At 36.7% G+C, this 16,870-nt stretch overlaps 2 protein-coding genes across 6 annotated transcripts; one reads left to right on the plus strand and one right to left on the minus strand.

Annotated features, from left to right (window-relative positions):
• Positions 1–774: 774 nt before the first annotated feature.
• CSLA02 (cellulose synthase-like A02) lies at positions 775–6,843 on the plus strand. Its single transcript, XM_008228886.3, has 9 exons — positions 775–1,538; positions 1,690–1,788; positions 2,122–2,374; positions 3,777–3,887; positions 4,564–4,700; positions 4,819–4,932; positions 5,042–5,241; positions 5,340–5,555; positions 6,096–6,843. The coding sequence occupies exons 1-9, from the start codon at positions 1,209–1,211 to the stop codon at positions 6,256–6,258; spliced, it is 1,623 nt and encodes a 540-aa protein (XP_008227108.1). The 5' UTR covers positions 775–1,208; the 3' UTR covers positions 6,259–6,843.
• A 3,419-nt stretch (positions 6,844–10,262) lies between these two features.
• Positions 10,263–15,833, minus strand: RAP (RAP domain-containing protein). Of its 5 annotated transcripts, none has more exons than XM_089042703.1 (4): positions 13,548–15,833; positions 13,349–13,431; positions 12,782–12,889; positions 10,263–10,608 (listed from the first exon to the last, which is right to left on the minus strand). In XM_089042703.1, exons 1-3 carry the CDS (start codon positions 15,373–15,375, stop codon positions 12,794–12,796), a joined length of 2,007 nt encoding a protein of 668 aa, XP_088898829.1. In that variant the 5' UTR covers positions 15,376–15,833; the 3' UTR covers positions 10,263–10,608; positions 12,782–12,793. The 5 variants fall into 5 exon arrangements, with proteins under 5 accessions (XP_088898829.1, XP_088898816.1, XP_088898812.1 ...); XM_089042690.1 differs by lacking the exon at positions 10,263–10,608 and adding an exon at positions 12,131–12,521; XM_089042686.1 differs by lacking the exon at positions 10,263–10,608 and adding an exon at positions 12,131–12,680.
• Between the last annotated feature and the right edge of the window lie 1,037 nt (positions 15,834–16,870).

The raw sequence follows: 16,870 nt of genomic DNA on the forward strand, positions 1-16,870 counted from the left end.
ACCTCTCATAAGGCAGAGCAAAAGGTAGAAACAAGCTTGGAAACTGTTAAATAGAAATTCAATCACATATAATGCTGTGATATTATTTTGCACTGATTTGTTTTCTATTTTAGGAAAACTAATTATCATATCATCGCAGTATATTCATGAGATATCCAATAATTCAATGTGGAATTCAACTTTAGAAGTTACTTTTCAAGTCAACTTAGCAATGAAATTATAGTTTTACCCTTGTAATTCCAACTGAAATATTTATAAACCAAAATAATTAAAATTAAAAAAAAAAGAAAAAGATTTTCACTGCTTGCACACCTAACCAAATATGGCATGAGCTCGGCGACAATGCCAGAGTAGCTAGGAAGGGAAGGAGGATAGGGGTTTTATTTATATTTTATTTATTTATATTTATTTATTTAAATATAATAAATAAAAATTATTGAGATGTTCTATTATTGAGAAATGACAATGCTGCCCTTTTGCATTATCAACCAGCTTGTTATTATTATTGTTTTTTTTGTTAGAATATATACCTTGTAATTTGCAACAAGCAAGTAAAAGCTGGACAATAATGAAGTCACTCAGACTTGGAGTTGGAACAGTTGAAAGTGTGAGGATTCTCTTAATTGCAAAAGGATATCTACCTAAAAGAGAGAGTGAATTAGAATACATATAGTCTGGCCAAAAGAGAAATAAATAATACTAATAAATATAAATAAATATGAAATTCTAAGTAGGGCCAAAACTGACTATAAAAGACCCCCCCTTTCTCTCTCTGTCCTTCATACTCTCTCTCAGCACTCTCAGTCCTGTCTCTGCTTCATTTTGCCAAGAGGCAGAACAAGTTAATAGTTGGCACAGATCTTTGAGAGAGAGAGAGAGAGAGAGGCTTAGAAGAAGGGAAAGTGTAGATTTTTTGTTCTGTACTTTCCACTTCTGAGTGAAGAGGAGAAAACAAGAGAGCCAATCTGTATTGCCTCGTAAATTTCCCTCTCTGGGTTTTTTTTTTCTTGAAATCAAAGGATTTTTCAGCCCATTGTTTTCTGTCTTGCCTTATTGAAGAATTTGAGAGCCGCACTTTAATCCTATACAAAACCACTTCCCCACATTGGTCACATTTCATTTAAACCAAAAAAGTGAGTGAAAGATCTGGTAGTTAGTTTTGTTTTGTTCATCATCTTCTCATCTCTTGCCTTTGCAGAGTGAGAGATATGGCTGAGACCACAACCAGAGTTCTGATACCAGAATCATTTCAAGGGGGCACATATGACATTGCAGGCCAAATTGGGCTGATTTGGGAGCTAATCAAAGCGCCATTGATAGTACCTTTGCTCAGAGTTTGTGTCTACATTTCCTTGGCCATGTCTCTCATGCTCTTCTTTGAGAGGCTTTACATGGGAATTGTCATCATTTTGGTCAAGCTCTTCTGGAAGAAACCAGAGAAGCGCTACAAATATGAGCCCATTCAGGAGGACCTGGAACTGGGCAGCTCCAATTTCCCTGTGGTTCTAATCCAAATCCCTATGTTCAATGAAAGAGAGGTACATGCTGCTTTGCTATCAAAATCTCTCTGTTTTTGTTTTTGTGTGTTCTTAGATTCACAAGCATTGTTGTGTGCTGCTATCTGTTTGTGAGAGAAAAAGCCTTAAAAGTATGGTGCTTTTTGTGTGTTCTCATGGGTTTTTGGGTCAGGTCTACAAGATCTCTATTGGTGCTGCATGCGGGCTTTCATGGCCGTCCGATCGTCTTGTGATCCAAGTCCTTGATGATTCAACTGACCCTACAATCAAGGTAAACTTTCCTAAATTCGGAAAACAACCCATCATTTAGATCACCCCACTAATTATTCTCCCACATTTCCCGTTAAAAATGTAATCTTTTCTTCATCATTTTTCCTTCCAACCACCACCGCCAACAAATCTCATCATTCTAGTGACAAGGGTCTTTTCAATGTGTTTGTTAAAAAGCCACAGAGAATGAAGTAGCCCAATTATTGAGTTTTCTGGCGTGACCCTTGTGGTTTCTGACATGGGTTTTGTTTCATTTTTGCCATTTGACTCGTCGCATTAACAAAATAGGCAAGTGGGTTTTTAATAAAACTATCTAAAACTGACGTTTTTGCAGCAAATGGTGGAGCTGGAGTGTCAAAGGTGGGCAAGTAAAGGCATAAACATAAGGTACCAAATCAGAGAAACCAGGGGAGGCTACAAGGCTGGGGCTTTGAAAGAAGGATTGAAGCGCAGCTACGTGAAGCACTGTGAGTACGTGGCCATCTTCGACGCCGATTTCAGGCCTGAACCAGACTATCTCCGGCGAGCCATCCCTTTCTTGGTCCACAACCCAGACATTGCCCTGGTTCAAGCTCGATGGAGATTCGGTAAATTAATTATAATTTCATTCATTTTTCTGATTATTATTATTAATTAGATTATTATTATATGTTTTTTTTAACCTACCCTTCAATTGCGCTTATTAAATTTTTCCGAGTGTCGGTGGTCTGATTTTGTGGATTTTTCTTTTTGTTTTTCCTTTTGGGTATGTATTTGGGCTTTTATTTTTTCTTTTCCGTCGGCGGGATCAGTTTGTGTGTATAGTGTGCATGGGCAATGGGTCTTCCAGAGTACAACCCATCAATCACGGTGTCGGGCCCACACAGAGCAGCCCTTCTTGGCCATCTCTGATTTTGACACCTGTTTGTCTGCTAGCCCTTCATCAAGGGCTGCTTGGTACCCACGTCTGGAAATATTAGAAAGTACTTGTCATGGACGGAACGGAAGTGTGATTCATGTTCAATTTGTCAGTTTTATTGCCATTAATCCGTGCTTTTTCTCTTCAAGATTACGTTTTCATTGGCCTAATGCAGAAAACAAAAATAAAAGTCCAACCATTTATTTTTGGCTCTAGCTTGTTATTATGTGGAAATATTAATTGGTGGGTCGGTTAATTCACAGTCTGTCAACATAACGTGTCAAACATTCACTACAAATTTTGATTCCATGTCTCTCGTATTTATGGTAAATGACGTAAGAGCCCCTAACATAGTATTAGGATCCCTCACTCAAGTAGCAAAGTCAGTGTCACCTTCTTCTTGTGAACCGGCATGATCAGATGCTAGAAAGGCGGGGTAGGTTTGTCATTTTGCTGCACGAGAACAAGGACGGTAATTTTGTGACAATAAGTTGCCTTATGTAAACCCCGGATTGTACGGTTCAAACGGTCAAATATTTCGTAAGCGGCCGGAGCAGAGTGAGTTTCCGGAAACTTGAGTGACAAACGTATCAATTTACGGACTCAAGATTTTTAGCCGCTAGTGCACTGCTCACGTGGTGTTGTGTTTACTAAAACTAGGTGGCACCATAGAAGGCCTTGCGGTGGACCTACATTTTCTCTGCTCCAGCCTTTACCGACACTTGGTTTGTCGTGCTCATGCTAGCGTGGCCAACCTTCATTTGTGTCACGTGACCACCAGACCAGTTCCCTACTTTTAAATGTTTTGAGTTTCTTTCCTATTTTTGATGGGGTCCACATCTTTTTATATTTTAATAATTTATTACATTCACATTTTATTTTTCTTTTTTATACAAGTAATGATTTAAAATATTCTAAATTAATCTAACTTGGTGCAAGAGGTGAGCTAACTGCCTTTGACCAACTTGTCTAACTCACGTTTGTACATTTAGATTATTTATATTATGTTACATGTACATTTTTTCTCTCTCTCTCTTTTTTTCTTCTTTTTTTTTTTGGGGTGAGCTAAAATTGTTTGTGTATTTTTGCAGTGAATTCGGATGAGTGCTTGTTGACCAGAATGCAGGAGATGTCATTGGATTATCATTTCACAGTTGAACAAGAAGTTGGGTCAGCAACACATGCCTTCTTCGGTTTCAATGGTAAACCTAGTTTTAACAAATACCACTTATGGTCAAATTTGAATTATCATCCATGTTGCCCTTTTCTTTTCTTTTTTGGTCAAAAATATTTATCTTGATTTGTCCCTGTCTATTAATTGGTTGACATGTGCAAAGTGCTGGTTCAGGGCTCCCAATTGGTGGGGACTAATTGGCAAATATATACATATATTTGGTCTTGAACATATGAGAAAAATAGAAGATTGACCAAGTCTGCAAGACTAAGACTTAGCTTTAGACTTGCAGGGAGGGATGTTACACAGTCATTATCATATCTTTTTTCTTCAAAGTTATGTTTTAATATGTTTTTTTATAATAAATGTAATTGGTTGACTTCTAGGTCCTTCATTCCTGGCTAAAATCACGCCATTGCCAAAGTTTTGAATTTTAAAAGAGACAAAGTATATGGTCTTCAATAGTCGAACTGGATAAATTGAGAATTTGAACTCAAGTGATTGTCAAGTTACTAATCAGACGCAGTAATTAATAGTTACTTCTTGTTAAAGTAACTTGATAAAGCATTGCATATATTTTTGCTCATATTTGCACTGCATATTAGTAGTTTCTTGCTAAAATGGTAATGCATATTCTAATTACAACTGCAACAGTCAACTCAGAGTATTTGCAGTTCTGAATTTGACATATGAAAACATTGCAGGGACCGCTGGTGTGTGGAGAATTGCTGCTATTAATGAGGCAGGGGGGTGGAAAGACCGGACGACAGTGGAGGATATGGATCTTGCTGTCCGGGCTAGTCTCAGAGGCTGGAAATTTTTGTACCTTGGTGACCTTCAGGTATTTGTTAACCGAATATGTATGTACATTGAACAAATCAAATGGTTCATCCATAGGTGAAGTCTAACTACTATAGGGATGACATGAACACAATTTCTGATCATTATCTATGTCTCAGGTGAAAAGTGAACTTCCAAGTACTTTCAATGCCTTCCGTTTCCAGCAGCACAGATGGTCTTGTGGTCCTGCTAATCTGTTTAGGAAAATGGTGATGGAAATAGTAAAAACTAAGGTGAGTTCATTTTAATTATATTACTCACTTGTGCCCCTAATGCAATTTCTTCTTCTTCCTTCTTCCTTCTTCATGTGTTATAATTATGTTTCTTGTATGTATGTTGCAGAAAGTTACATTGTGGAAGAAATTTTATGTCATATACAGTTTCTTCTTTGTCCGAAAGATCATAGCCCACATGGTGACCTTCTTCTTTTACTGCGTTGTACTTCCTCTGACCATTTTGGTTCCTGAAGTTTATGTTCCAATCTGGGGAGCAGTTTATATTCCTTCCATCATCACTATTCTAAACTCAGTTGGAACTCCAAGGTCTTTTAGACTCTACACTTGATTTCTTCATTAATTACTTTTATTACATGTTCTTCAATCTTATGATAGTAATCAATCTTCTTCTTGAATTTATGCAGGTCGATTCACCTGTTGTTTTACTGGATCCTTTTCGAGAACGTGATGTCTTTGCACCGGACCAAGGCAACTTTGATTGGCCTGCTAGAAACAGGGAGGGCCAATGAGTGGGTTGTCACTGAAAAACTGGGAGATATTGTCAAGAACAAAGCAGCAGAGGCTGCTAAGAAACCAGCCCCCAAATTTTTCAAAAGGCCAAAGTTCAAGTTTGGCAACAGGTAAAATTTCGTTAAACACTTTTATTCTTTCTACTGCAGACTTGCTTATTTTATTTTTCCATGTGCAATGTGCATAGAAATTTGTAACTATTTGCATTGACAGCACATCTACACTGGCACACAGAGAGCTCTGTCTTTTCTGCATAACTTTAAGCCTTGGCCAAAAAACCAAATCACATGTACCATATGTTTTAATTATTTGCCAACATTAACCTAATCCCACAAGTAAGAATAATTTTCTGTTTTTACCCTTTTCATTACTGGAGATCAGAATCTTTGCATTGGTCTATCCACCTAAGTATCATATAAATCAACTGCTGCTGGCATATGACAGCAGATGAGAGTTTATTAAGAGTAAACATGTGGGGTTAGGAAAATAATATTATCTACTGGTGTTATGAAACCATCCCAAGCCTGTTCTTTATTACCTTCTGCTTTGTCCTGTAATGTTTTTTCTTATTCTTTCCAACATTTCTACACACCATTTTCCCCTAATATGCAATCTTTTATATCTGTTAATCCTTGGCTAAACATTAACAGGCTTCACCTCTTGGAGCTGGGATTTGGGGCCTTTCTGTTCGTCTGTGGATGCTATGATTATGTGCATGGGAAGAACAACTACTTTGTATACCTCTTCCTCCAAACCATTACGTTCTTGATCTGCGGATTTGGCTACGTTGGAACCATCATCCCCAGCTCTTAATCAGCAGCGCTTCGTAGTTAAATTATATAGATTAATTGACACAATCTGCCCTATTGTTTCTCATGCCATGCCAGCATATTTCTCTTCTTCAACAAAGATTTAAAGTAAGTAGGGTTCTATGAGCAAATGTTGGTTGCAACTTGGATTATTTTCAGCTGAGTAAAATTGATCTTGCGATGGAAAAAAAAAAAAAAGGTTCTACCTGCGCCTTCCTCGTTGAATCTCATGTCACAGTTCAAGTATACCTGGAAATTTTCAGAGAAAAGCCAAATGCTGATAGCTGAACACATTATACAGAGTGAATTGTCAAGGAAGAAGCAGACGTCATGGTTTTTTTTTTCATAAATGTTTTTCAAGGACAAGGAAATAGTACTATTTTCCTTTAAATAGATTGCTTGTAATTGTGAAGTTTTGTTCTTTTTTCTTGGGTTTGCCAGCTATAGTTTTTTTCTTCTTCTTGGATTGTGAGGAATAAGCTCCTGGATGAAAAAAAAAAAAGAAAAAAGAAATTTAGTTGAAGTTGTAGTCTTGTAATCAAAATTTACTCATCATTTGATAATCATCATATATTCATATGCTTAGTCATTTTAGATTGTTCAGATTGATCAACTCCATTGATTAATAAGCTTGACAGTCTTTGTAAGGCTACCAATGGTTTCCTTCGGTCCCTTCATCTGAAATTATGGTGGCAGAAATGGTTAAATTATTTCTGATTAAAAAAAAATGGTTAAATGATTCATGGAATTCTGCTGAATTAAAAATAAAAAAATAAAAAAATCAAAGTCTGCTTAATTTTATGTGAACCATACACCTTTCTGTGATTCTTGATAGCCAGTGTATGCAACACAATTTCTTCTTTTTTGGTCGAATGCAACACAATTTCTAAAGTTTGTATATATGCACGTTTCCTGTCTGACTCAGAGTCAGAGCTTTGTCCTTCTAAAGACCCCACTTGCATATGTAAATCATGAGCTGTGACATAAAGGCACTGGAAGCAGCATCCAAGAAAATTGAAATTCATCGGTTGACTATTCACACTGATTATTTTTACTTTATGCTGAGGGCTATTTTTACTTTATGCTGAGGGCTATGCTTGGGTCACTGGACTTAGGGCGTGAGAGATACTTAGTCGTTGATTCAAATGAGATTTACAATGTATAAATGGTTAGATTCCGGTCATTTGTATATGGGAGACTGATCTTAACAAAAAATTTAAACCAGACTACATAAAATATGGGCAATAAAATGATGAAGATGTGTGATAATAGACCGCTTGTGTAGATAGATTGTAAAACTGAATTACTAATCATGTTGATTGTTTCTTAAAATTGTGATCCAAATTCACGGTCATACAATATAAAAATATATATGGCAAGAAAATATTAACAGCTATAATATTACTTGAGTGTGGGAGATTTTTAATCGTTGATGGATATGCGACTCATGTTAGCAAATGCATCAACAATTGTACTTGCATGTAGGCGCGATGTTGTTATAAAGTGTTTATGTTGTCAGATTATGAAACTGATTCAGTAATTATGTTGATTCTTTCTTAAATGCATGATACATATCCTCAATTAGACACCGTAAAGATATGTCTCGCAAAAGACATGTTTCAGAAAAATGCAAAGCATCTATAAATCACCTCACCATCTGCCCTAAACCTTCCCTGGCAAGTAGGGCAGGACATTCTGGAACATGTCACTTTTCATGCCTATGTCTCAATCATTTAATTTATTTTAATTTATTTTTTTGATGCGATCAATCATTAATTTGTAACCTGTGATGATATGTATAATTTCATCACTCTGCCTTGTTATAATTAATTAGTTAAAAAGGATAAGCAAAAGAGTTTTAAACTTGAGATTAAAGTAAGCATATGATGATTATGGTATTGGGTTTACTTGCATTTGAAGTGTCATTATCTGTTTAAACTTTTTCTTTACTTGAATCAATGTGCGTCTGCACTCTGCAGAGAGACCTAGCTACTATAATAACCTCCTGTGCAGGCCTTGTGATAATAATAATAATGTGTATACATTATAATACAGGGAGGAGATTAATTTTTATTATTTATTTTTATTTATTTTTTTAATTTTTTAATGCAGATAAAATATACAATGGAAACTTCGAAAGCAAGTTGCTCTGATAGGTTTGTCATACAAAAGGGATAATATTAACATGGCAGAAAACAATGGGCTGATTGGAGGAACAACCATCTCCCTCTTTCATCCACCTTTTTGGTCAATTGACAAAGTTACCATATACTTATAATTTCATTTTGAAACTTTAATTCAGTTTTTAAGTTATGTGGTTATTCATTTATGTGTCATTTTCGTCCTTACCGTCAATCTCGTTAACTTTTTATAAAAAAAATATTAAGAATAAAAATCATACATTTTATCCATCACTTATATTCAATCTATATGTATAAGAAACTCATGGTTGTAAATAGAAGAAATAAATTTAAATACAAGAAAAATATTGATTTTTTTTCTCTCTCTCTTTTGTTGGGTAGGGTAGGAGGGAGCAATCAAACTTAGCATATACCACATAGTTATTCTTTTCTCCATTATTATGATGTTCAGAAGAATGAACAATGCATTCTGGTAATGCAGAGCTGGCCATGTTCAATTTAGAGGGTGAGTGCCCACTTGCTCTCCATGGTAAATACAGCAGGTCTTCATATTGCCAACTACACTTTGTCAGAAATGTCACCATGTGGTCTTTTGTGACATTATTATTACCAATCCACAAATGGTGTGGTTCCTACCAAACTCCTAACTTCTAAGCCAAAAAGATTTTGTTGCCTTGCATTATTGTATACAAATTTAAGACTTACTTGATCCCTACTCCTAACTCCAAACTCCTATATCTACATGCTCACCCTTTCTTTTTCTTTCTTTTTTCTCTCTTTTTTTAGTAACAAATCCACCTAGACTTACTTGTTCAAGGTTTTTTTATAGATCAAATTCAGCAAATAATACACATTACTTGAATCGTAATCTGATCAATTAGGTTTGCTAAATGCGACCGTCTATCTATATTTACGTGATTGAGAATAATTTACTAGTGTCGAAATCATTTATGCAATTTGGGAGACTTGTGCTAATAAAATCTGTGATAAAGAAAGAAGGATAACCAACAAAAAACTCTGAAAATGGTAGTTGAGTTGAGAGAGCAAATAATGGCATAAATGAGGTGAACGAGTTTTTTTGAAGTGTCGGCGGCAGTATTGAGATTTACCTTCAACATATTGTATGGTCCATGGTTTGATTCCTTTATGACCAAAACATAAATAATTGATTTCTTTACGATATCATATTTATATAAAGTGGCACATGCCTAGTAGATGCTTACATCAGTGTATAGATCAGTTGTCTTTTTCAACAACTTCCAAGCATTAAGATTTGGAAAAATTAAAAAAGAAGAAAAGGCTAAATGGACAGTTTCTCCAACCGACACAGAGAGAATTAAGGGCATCCGGCAGTCCAAATGCAATGTAGTTTTTCTTGTTTCTTTCACCAATTTAACGAGCCTCAGAAAATTTAGCATTTGCCAACGGGTCTAGCTCAGAAGTCTCATGTTCGAATTCTCACGGTATTATAGTTGTGTGTGAGAGAAATTTTTTTTTTCTTAAACCTTATAATTTAGACTATTACTTGTACTAAAAAATATAAACATTCTATTTATATTATCTGTTTGAAAGGTTTGCCTGGGAATTTCTTCAGCGTCTGCCTCAGATGTGCTTATGAAATTTAATATGTCATTGTCAAAGACGTTAACCTGTCTGACTCATATGACAGGTAGGTATAAAAGTAGGTATTTCTTTTCTAAAGTGAAAAGTTACAAAACCATTCAGAACTATTTCGACATTTAGACATGTAGAATGTGTGTTGAAATTTTACTACAGTAATTCATCACCATCGCGTGTATTGATTGTTGATGTATTATAAGTTTTATGTGCATCAACGGTCAGAAAACGTCCATGCTTACGTCTCTAATTTGTCAATAGATTGTATGATAAGTTGGTGAGGGGTCTCCTCATAGTCTCACACAGACAATTGCTATGTGCTGGCTTGGGATAATTGGTATTTGGATTGAGTCTTGTCTTGTATTGACCATTGCCCCTCAATTATGGAACTCAAGCGTCAATTCTAGCATTGGCATGGGGTCGGCCCCCGTTTAATAAAATTCCACATCTCTCTCTCCATCCTCTTCCTCTTTTTTTTTTAAGTGCAAACGATTCTAGGGAGGGGGAAAATTGAAACTAGAATCTCGGGTGAATGAGTAAATGTTCTTAGCCACTTGAACTACGAGTTTATTGCCACCGTCTTTCCTATAGAAGAGCTGTCACATAATAAATAGAGAACTTTAGTTGTGCATGTGATTTTGTTTTTGTGTATAAGTAATACAGAAATTAAGCGGATCTAATCTTAAGAAGTATATAAAGGCTGACACTTGACACAATGAGAACAAGCACGTAACATGTTGAGTTTGAATCTATGAAATCTATGAGATGATGATGGTGATGATGTGGGAATATATGGCAAAAAGAAGGGAACCAATAGTTTAGAGCCACATCATCCCATCCCATTCCATCACACATCGATCTGCAATGAATAAAATAAAACTTATAAGAGAGTGATTAACGGTGAGGCATGTGTAGGGATCACCATTCACCAATGGTGAAGCAGCATGTCCAAGACCAAGAAACAGACGAGAGATAGATTTATAAACAAAATCCTGAAATAAATGCAGAAAAGGATGCCCAAAAGTCCAATTTTCCTGCTGGAATTAACATGCTTGCACACAATTCGGACCTTGCCCTACGTTTTTTTCTTCTTATTATTATTATTATTATTATTATTATTTATAAATCGATTGTCTGCATTCATTTTCTAGGGGAAAAAGAAAGGTGGAAAAGAAAAAGGAAGATATAATTTTGTTGACCAAGTGATTTGAGGTGGAATGGTTGATACTAATTTCAGGCATTAATTGGGTTTAGTGTGGAAGTTGACATAAGTAGTTGGTGGACCTTACTTTCATCAACACGCCCAAACGCCCAAAATTGAAGGCACCCTTCATATGCACCCATTTCTATGATATGTGCCCATCCTAAAATTACGACAAACAAAGACCATATTCAATCTCAACAAACAAAAAAAATAAAAATAAACTTGTCTTGAGCAAAAGGGCGGGCAATCATATGAAAACCCATACCCATAGTGAATAGGATTTAGTAGGGCTGCGCAACCGAATCAGGCCGGACCAAATGGCCGGAACCGCCCACCAAATCGACAGTCCTAAATCCGATTTAGGATGAGGTTGAAGATTTTTGTCCCATGGGAATAAGTTTGGATGCAAGCTATGAGTGTAGAGAGTAATTTCAAAGTTTTTTTTTAAGTGTTATTTTTTTAAAGGTAAAATTTTAAAAAAGATTGGAAAAGGCCATAACCTTATCTTGGACTTGGACTATAATAAGAACAAAGACTCCAACTCAAAACAACCCGAATTGTACATCTCCAAGATCTAAACCCAAATGCTCGTTCTTATGCATTACATCCCTCAAAGTTCATATCCTCTTACAAGACCCGGTTTAGTTTTTGTTCTTTTGGGCCTTGTGCCCTCTCATGTACCCAAAAAGATAAAAAGAACATGTGGAAATTGAGAATTCAGTAGTTGTATACTGAAAAATTAACAAATAAAAAGATTTGAGCTCAAACCAAAAAGTTTTAGGACGAGAAGAATTTTAAAGGTTTCAAAAACAATTAAAACCAATATGTTTCTGAAATACACAAATCATATAATCACAAGGAGAGTCAAGTTAATTTTTTTCAATACTCATGGTTTTAAGGTGTAAGATTTCAAATTCTAGGATTAAGACAGAATTCTTCCAATCTAATGTGGCAGTGGTAAAAAGTTATTGTCAATTGCAACTCTCTCATCTGTTATGTTTACTAGTTATGGGGCTGTGACAGCACCAACATTGCTAAGTTGTTCATCGAAACTAATATTATCCGAAATTGATGAAAAGTTGGCTCGGGGACTTCAACTTGTAACTGACTAGCAGAGTAAGCCTTGCTATTCAAGTTAGGACATCATAATAAATAGCCTTTCATACCAACACATCCTCACCAGGAGAATGAGCTTCGATGGACCTCAGCGTTACTCCAACCAAGCTCTACAGAAGAAAACAGACAAAGTCTAGAGACAGACTGGAGACCACCAGAAGAACAGTGGTTCTGAATCTTTTGATGAGGCTGTAAGTAAAAACCAAGATGGCACTCAATTCTTAAGCGTGTTTTATATGAATGATGTGGATCAACACCTCTATGTTGTTTAGCTACTTAATCAGCTTAGATCAGTCCAGGCGGAGGAAGTTTGATATTGGCATATTAGCTGCTCCGAAACAAATGCATCTGTGAAAATTATATTTACGCATTTCACTCGCTAACAAATATGTATTTTCAACTGTACTCATCTACCAGAATTTCAAGAATTCAATTCCATTATCAACTACCTTTCCCACTGCCTATACGAGCATGGTATTGTTGTCCACATATAAGTGCTCCTTCAGAATTTCTCTTAGGTACTCTAGCTGCTCAAAACCACCTTGAAGTTCTTCCCACTACAAGAAACAGAAAATAATCATTCTGTTAAAAAGCACAACTAGAAACCACTCTTATCCAATAAACATGCAAGAAGTTCGCTATTGATGAACCAGATTTCAATATTTAGGCATGGCTAAGAATTCTATTGTTGGCATGAAACAACCTTCTCCGAAAACCTATATGCTTATCATCAGCCTCATTTGTGTTTACACCTTCTAGTGCAGAGGAATTTGTTCCCTAAATACTGTAGTGGTACTGAAACTCAGATAAATCTGTACATGATTGAAACAAGCTGATCTTCAGCATGGGCACCTATAAAGGTGAGCTATGGTCTCAACATGCCTAGGCACATATGCGCAGCATAGAAAAACTAAACTAGAAAAACCTTCAAAGTAAAGAACAAAACATAGAGCTTGTGCATGTGCGTTTGCGTGTGTCTGTTAAGGTGATAATTCATGGATGAAGTGAGAACTCACCTCTTGATGAGATAACGACACAACTTTCCAACCAGCAGCAGTTATGTAGCGCCTTTTTAGCATAGTATGTCCCAAGGGCACCCCTGTATGGAGCAGAAGGATATCAATTGAATAGTAACTGGGGGACTAAGAGTAGTCAATGACTCATATGAACACATGCACAAAGAAGATGCTGAAATATTATGTGAAGGATGCTCACCAGTATTTCTTGAGAAATGCGTTGGGCCATCAATCTCCATAGCAACCTTCTTATCAATCAATACAGCATCCAAAGTGTACCCATCCACAATGTATTCTTTGACCCAATCGAGACCAGTGCTAACAAGAAGACGGGCGACTTCCTTTTGAAATGATGAGGTAATTTTCTGATTAAATCTCTTAGTTTTACCAGCATGAGCAATTTTCTCCTCAAGATCTTCCCTTAAAGATAACTGAAGGTGGGAGTACTCAAGCTTCAAGCACTGGTTCACTAGATGAACCTGAGAAGCAAACATGATATCCTCCCTATACTGCTCTGAAATCCTTTGTTCTTCAAATTGGCTCAGAGTTCTCCACACATGGGAAAAGAAAGTCCGATCCATTTGTCCAATAACAGCATAAGACCAAGCTATATTCCCAAGCTGATCCCTTCTGAAACTGAGAACAGGGGAGCTTCTAACGCCGTCAAAGTCAAGATCTCTTATGTTGTCCACACCATTTTCTCTGTCAAATTCTGAATTTTCTTTGCTTAAGCAGCATATAAACTGGCTTTCATCATTGAAAACATTATCTAAAGATTCCAGCAAAGGTTCAGCAGACTCAGATAAAGAAGCAAAAGCCCACAACACCTGAGCAAGCTCTTGCTCCTGGAAAGTGTGAATTATATCTGATGCCCTTTTGGATAATTCAGAAAAGAGATCAGGAGCAGAGTGCTTCATTGAAGCAAAAGCACCTGCAATATTAGCCACATTCTGTGAATTAAATTCCCCAACCTTGGTTAAGGCCACCTCTGCAACTCTATCCATTTCTGACAAGTAAATCAGATCACCACCAATCTTAGACAATGCCCACGAGATATTAGAGATACCTTGAGCTGAACAGTCTGGTAAGGCTGTCATTGCTATTCCTACAAGCATAGACATCTCTCTTTGGCGAGCAAAAGCCAACCTACGTGTCTCTATCATTGAAACTTTCTCCATATTCTTAGCAATTCGATGAAGAGCGGTGGCAATGTTCAAAGGGGAGAGAGGTGAGGGACTCAAGCCTTTTCCAACAGCCATGATTGTCTCTGCAATAACCTCCAACACTTCTTCTGCAGTTTGTGAGTCAATAATAGCTCTATTCAAGTTGATTTCTTTCTTACGATCAGATGGCCCCGAGAATTGGGAAAGCTTCTGAACAAACTCTTCCATCGTCTTATCCTTTTTCTCTTCAAACATCCCACCTGCCAGCACACTCACAGTTCTTCTTAAATGACTAGCACCACTAAGAGTATTTGTATCTTGCATATCAAAGTCCTCCTCGGAATCAATATCCAAATCTTCTTCAACTTCCTTGATTTTCTTATTCACTTTCTCTATTTTCCCCAGCTTCTTCTTCTTGTTCTTCTTTTTCTTCTTTACTGTCATCATATCTTCCATTAGATGAGACAAGCCCTTCGCCTCAATCGATTTAAGAGCAGTCTTTCTTGCCCTCACACACCAATCCATTCCCTCACTTTCTTCAAGCGACTTAGACTTTTTTAGCTTTTTCCTCTTGTTGGGGGCCTGGAAACCCAGAGGGTCAAGATCTCCAAGAAACTCCAACTCCCAATCCATATTACCATCTCCATTTTCTTCTTCTTCCTCATCGTCACTCTCAACACTCCTTGAGCTAATAGCAGCATTATCTGTGCCTACATTTACGCAATATCTTCTTGGAAAGACAAGCTCAAGCCTTTGGGCTAAGAGCCCAGTTCTTGTTATTGGAAGCTTATGAGCAATATCAGGATTAAAAGTGAAGGGTTTGAAGCAAATTTGATGAGGGAAGGTGTTAAGCAAGCTTTGCATACTTATCTAACAATCTTAAAATGAAAAACAAAATTCAAAGCAACTGCCAAACTGATAATATAATTTAAGAGAGAAATCAGCAATTCTTGAGCGAACAGGACATACCCAAAAGACAATATCCACTGCTTCTAAAGAGAAGGGGAATTTGAAGGCTGCGTTGCTGTTGTGATGCTGTTGTTGTTGCAGCTCTTTGGGTAGCCTATTTAGAAGATAATATTAATAACGGAAAAGAAATGGGAGGGAGAGAAGGCTGAGGTTGGGTTAGGATAGAAGAAAATCATAACAAGAAGTGAAGAAGACGAAGAAAATAAGAAGCTCGAAGATGAAATGTCGAAGAATTGATGGAGAAATGGAGTTGAGTAGAGTTCAGTTGTTGGGTTTCAGAAAAAAGGGTTTGGAAAGGATAATGTCGAAAAGTTCAGGAATAGTACACTTTCATCCTTTAAAAAATAGTTACTGTTTAAAACAGAACAACTTTTACCCCAACAAGTAGTAGGAGGGAGGTTGTCTTGTCTCCAATAATTTTCGAATGGGGTTGAATTCTCCATTTATGAGGAAGTGTTGTCTTGCTTTTGAAAATTTGTGCGAGTATCAAGAACAATTAAAAATTGATGTGTATGAACTAATTATGCTTCTACGTGACACGAACTCTTATTGGTTTAAAATTAGGATTAACTACACTTTAGTCATTGGAGGTTTAGTGTCAGTATCGAAATGGGTCCCAATGTTTCATTTTAATCAATTTCGTACCCAACATTTCGAAATATTATCAATTTACACCGTATTCATTGGATCAAAGTCGGATGTTAACTCATGACATGGCGATCGTGGACCCACCTCATAACCAAACAGCAATTAGAAAGAGACGAAATGAAAGGCAATTTTGAAAAAAACACACGTTTGCCTTCCTTCTCTTTCCAACGCACGTGTTCCAAGGTGCTTCGATTACCAGGTTTCGAAAAATCAAGAAACTCGGTTTCTGAGTTGGGTTCGTGTACTGAGACAGACATAGAGGAGAGGGTTTGAGGGTTTGTTCGTGTTTTGGAGTGCAAAAATTTGAAATAGATTGCAAAAATCATACTGAAACGGAGGTTTCCGAAAGATCTAAAGAATATGAGTTGGGGACTTCGTCTTGAAGGGTATGGAGAACCTTTCTACGGTACGTATGGTTTATTGTTCTAAGGTTCTTGGCAGATGATGTTTTCGAGTGAAAGTTTCAAATAAAGTCAATTTCGAGTTTGGTGTCGACTGAAAGTTTGGCTTTTATAATGAATTGTGAGTTTCGAGTTAGGTGTCGGTATCACTGTGTCTATTTAATTGGTAGATGGAATGGTGTGAATGGTAGGTGGTATGCAAAAGTAAACGTTGGCTTTTGTATGTGGTCCTACAACCACTGCGAATCTTATCTTTTGTTTATGTGTGTACTGACATAGAAACCTGCATTTGTATATGTGTGTTTGTATTTGTCTGTTTGTATATCTGCATTTGTATGTGT

This window comes from Prunus mume, linkage group LG1 (genome assembly GCF_029339155.1).
Source record: "Prunus mume cultivar Tortuosa linkage group LG1, ASM2933915v1, whole genome shotgun sequence".
NCBI lineage: Eukaryota > Viridiplantae > Streptophyta > Magnoliopsida > Rosales > Rosaceae > Prunus > Prunus mume.

Excerpts from the sequence above, each read along its gene's own strand:
- CSLA02 (XM_008228886.3), top strand. The coding sequence starts at position 1,209 with ATGGCTGAGACCACAACCAGAGTTCTGATACCAGAATCATTTCAAGGG. Across the intron at positions 3,888-4,563 it reads TGCCTTCTTCGGTTTCAATG|GGACCGCTGGTGTGTGGAGA; the intron begins GTAAACCTAGTT and ends AAAACATTGCAG. Across the intron at positions 5,556-6,095 it reads AAGTTCAAGTTTGGCAACAG|GCTTCACCTCTTGGAGCTGG; the intron begins GTAAAATTTCGT and ends AAACATTAACAG.
- RAP (XM_089042703.1), bottom strand. The coding sequence starts at position 15,375 with ATGCAAAGCTTGCTTAACACCTTCCCTCATCAAATTTGCTTCAAACCC. Across the intron at positions 13,432-13,547 it reads GCATTTCTCAAGAAATACTG|GGGTGCCCTTGGGACATACT; the intron begins GTGAGCATCCTT and ends TGCTCCATACAG. Across the intron at positions 12,890-13,348 it reads TGTCGTTATCTCATCAAGAG|TGGGAAGAACTTCAAGGTGG; the intron begins GTGAGTTCTCAC and ends TGTTTCTTGTAG.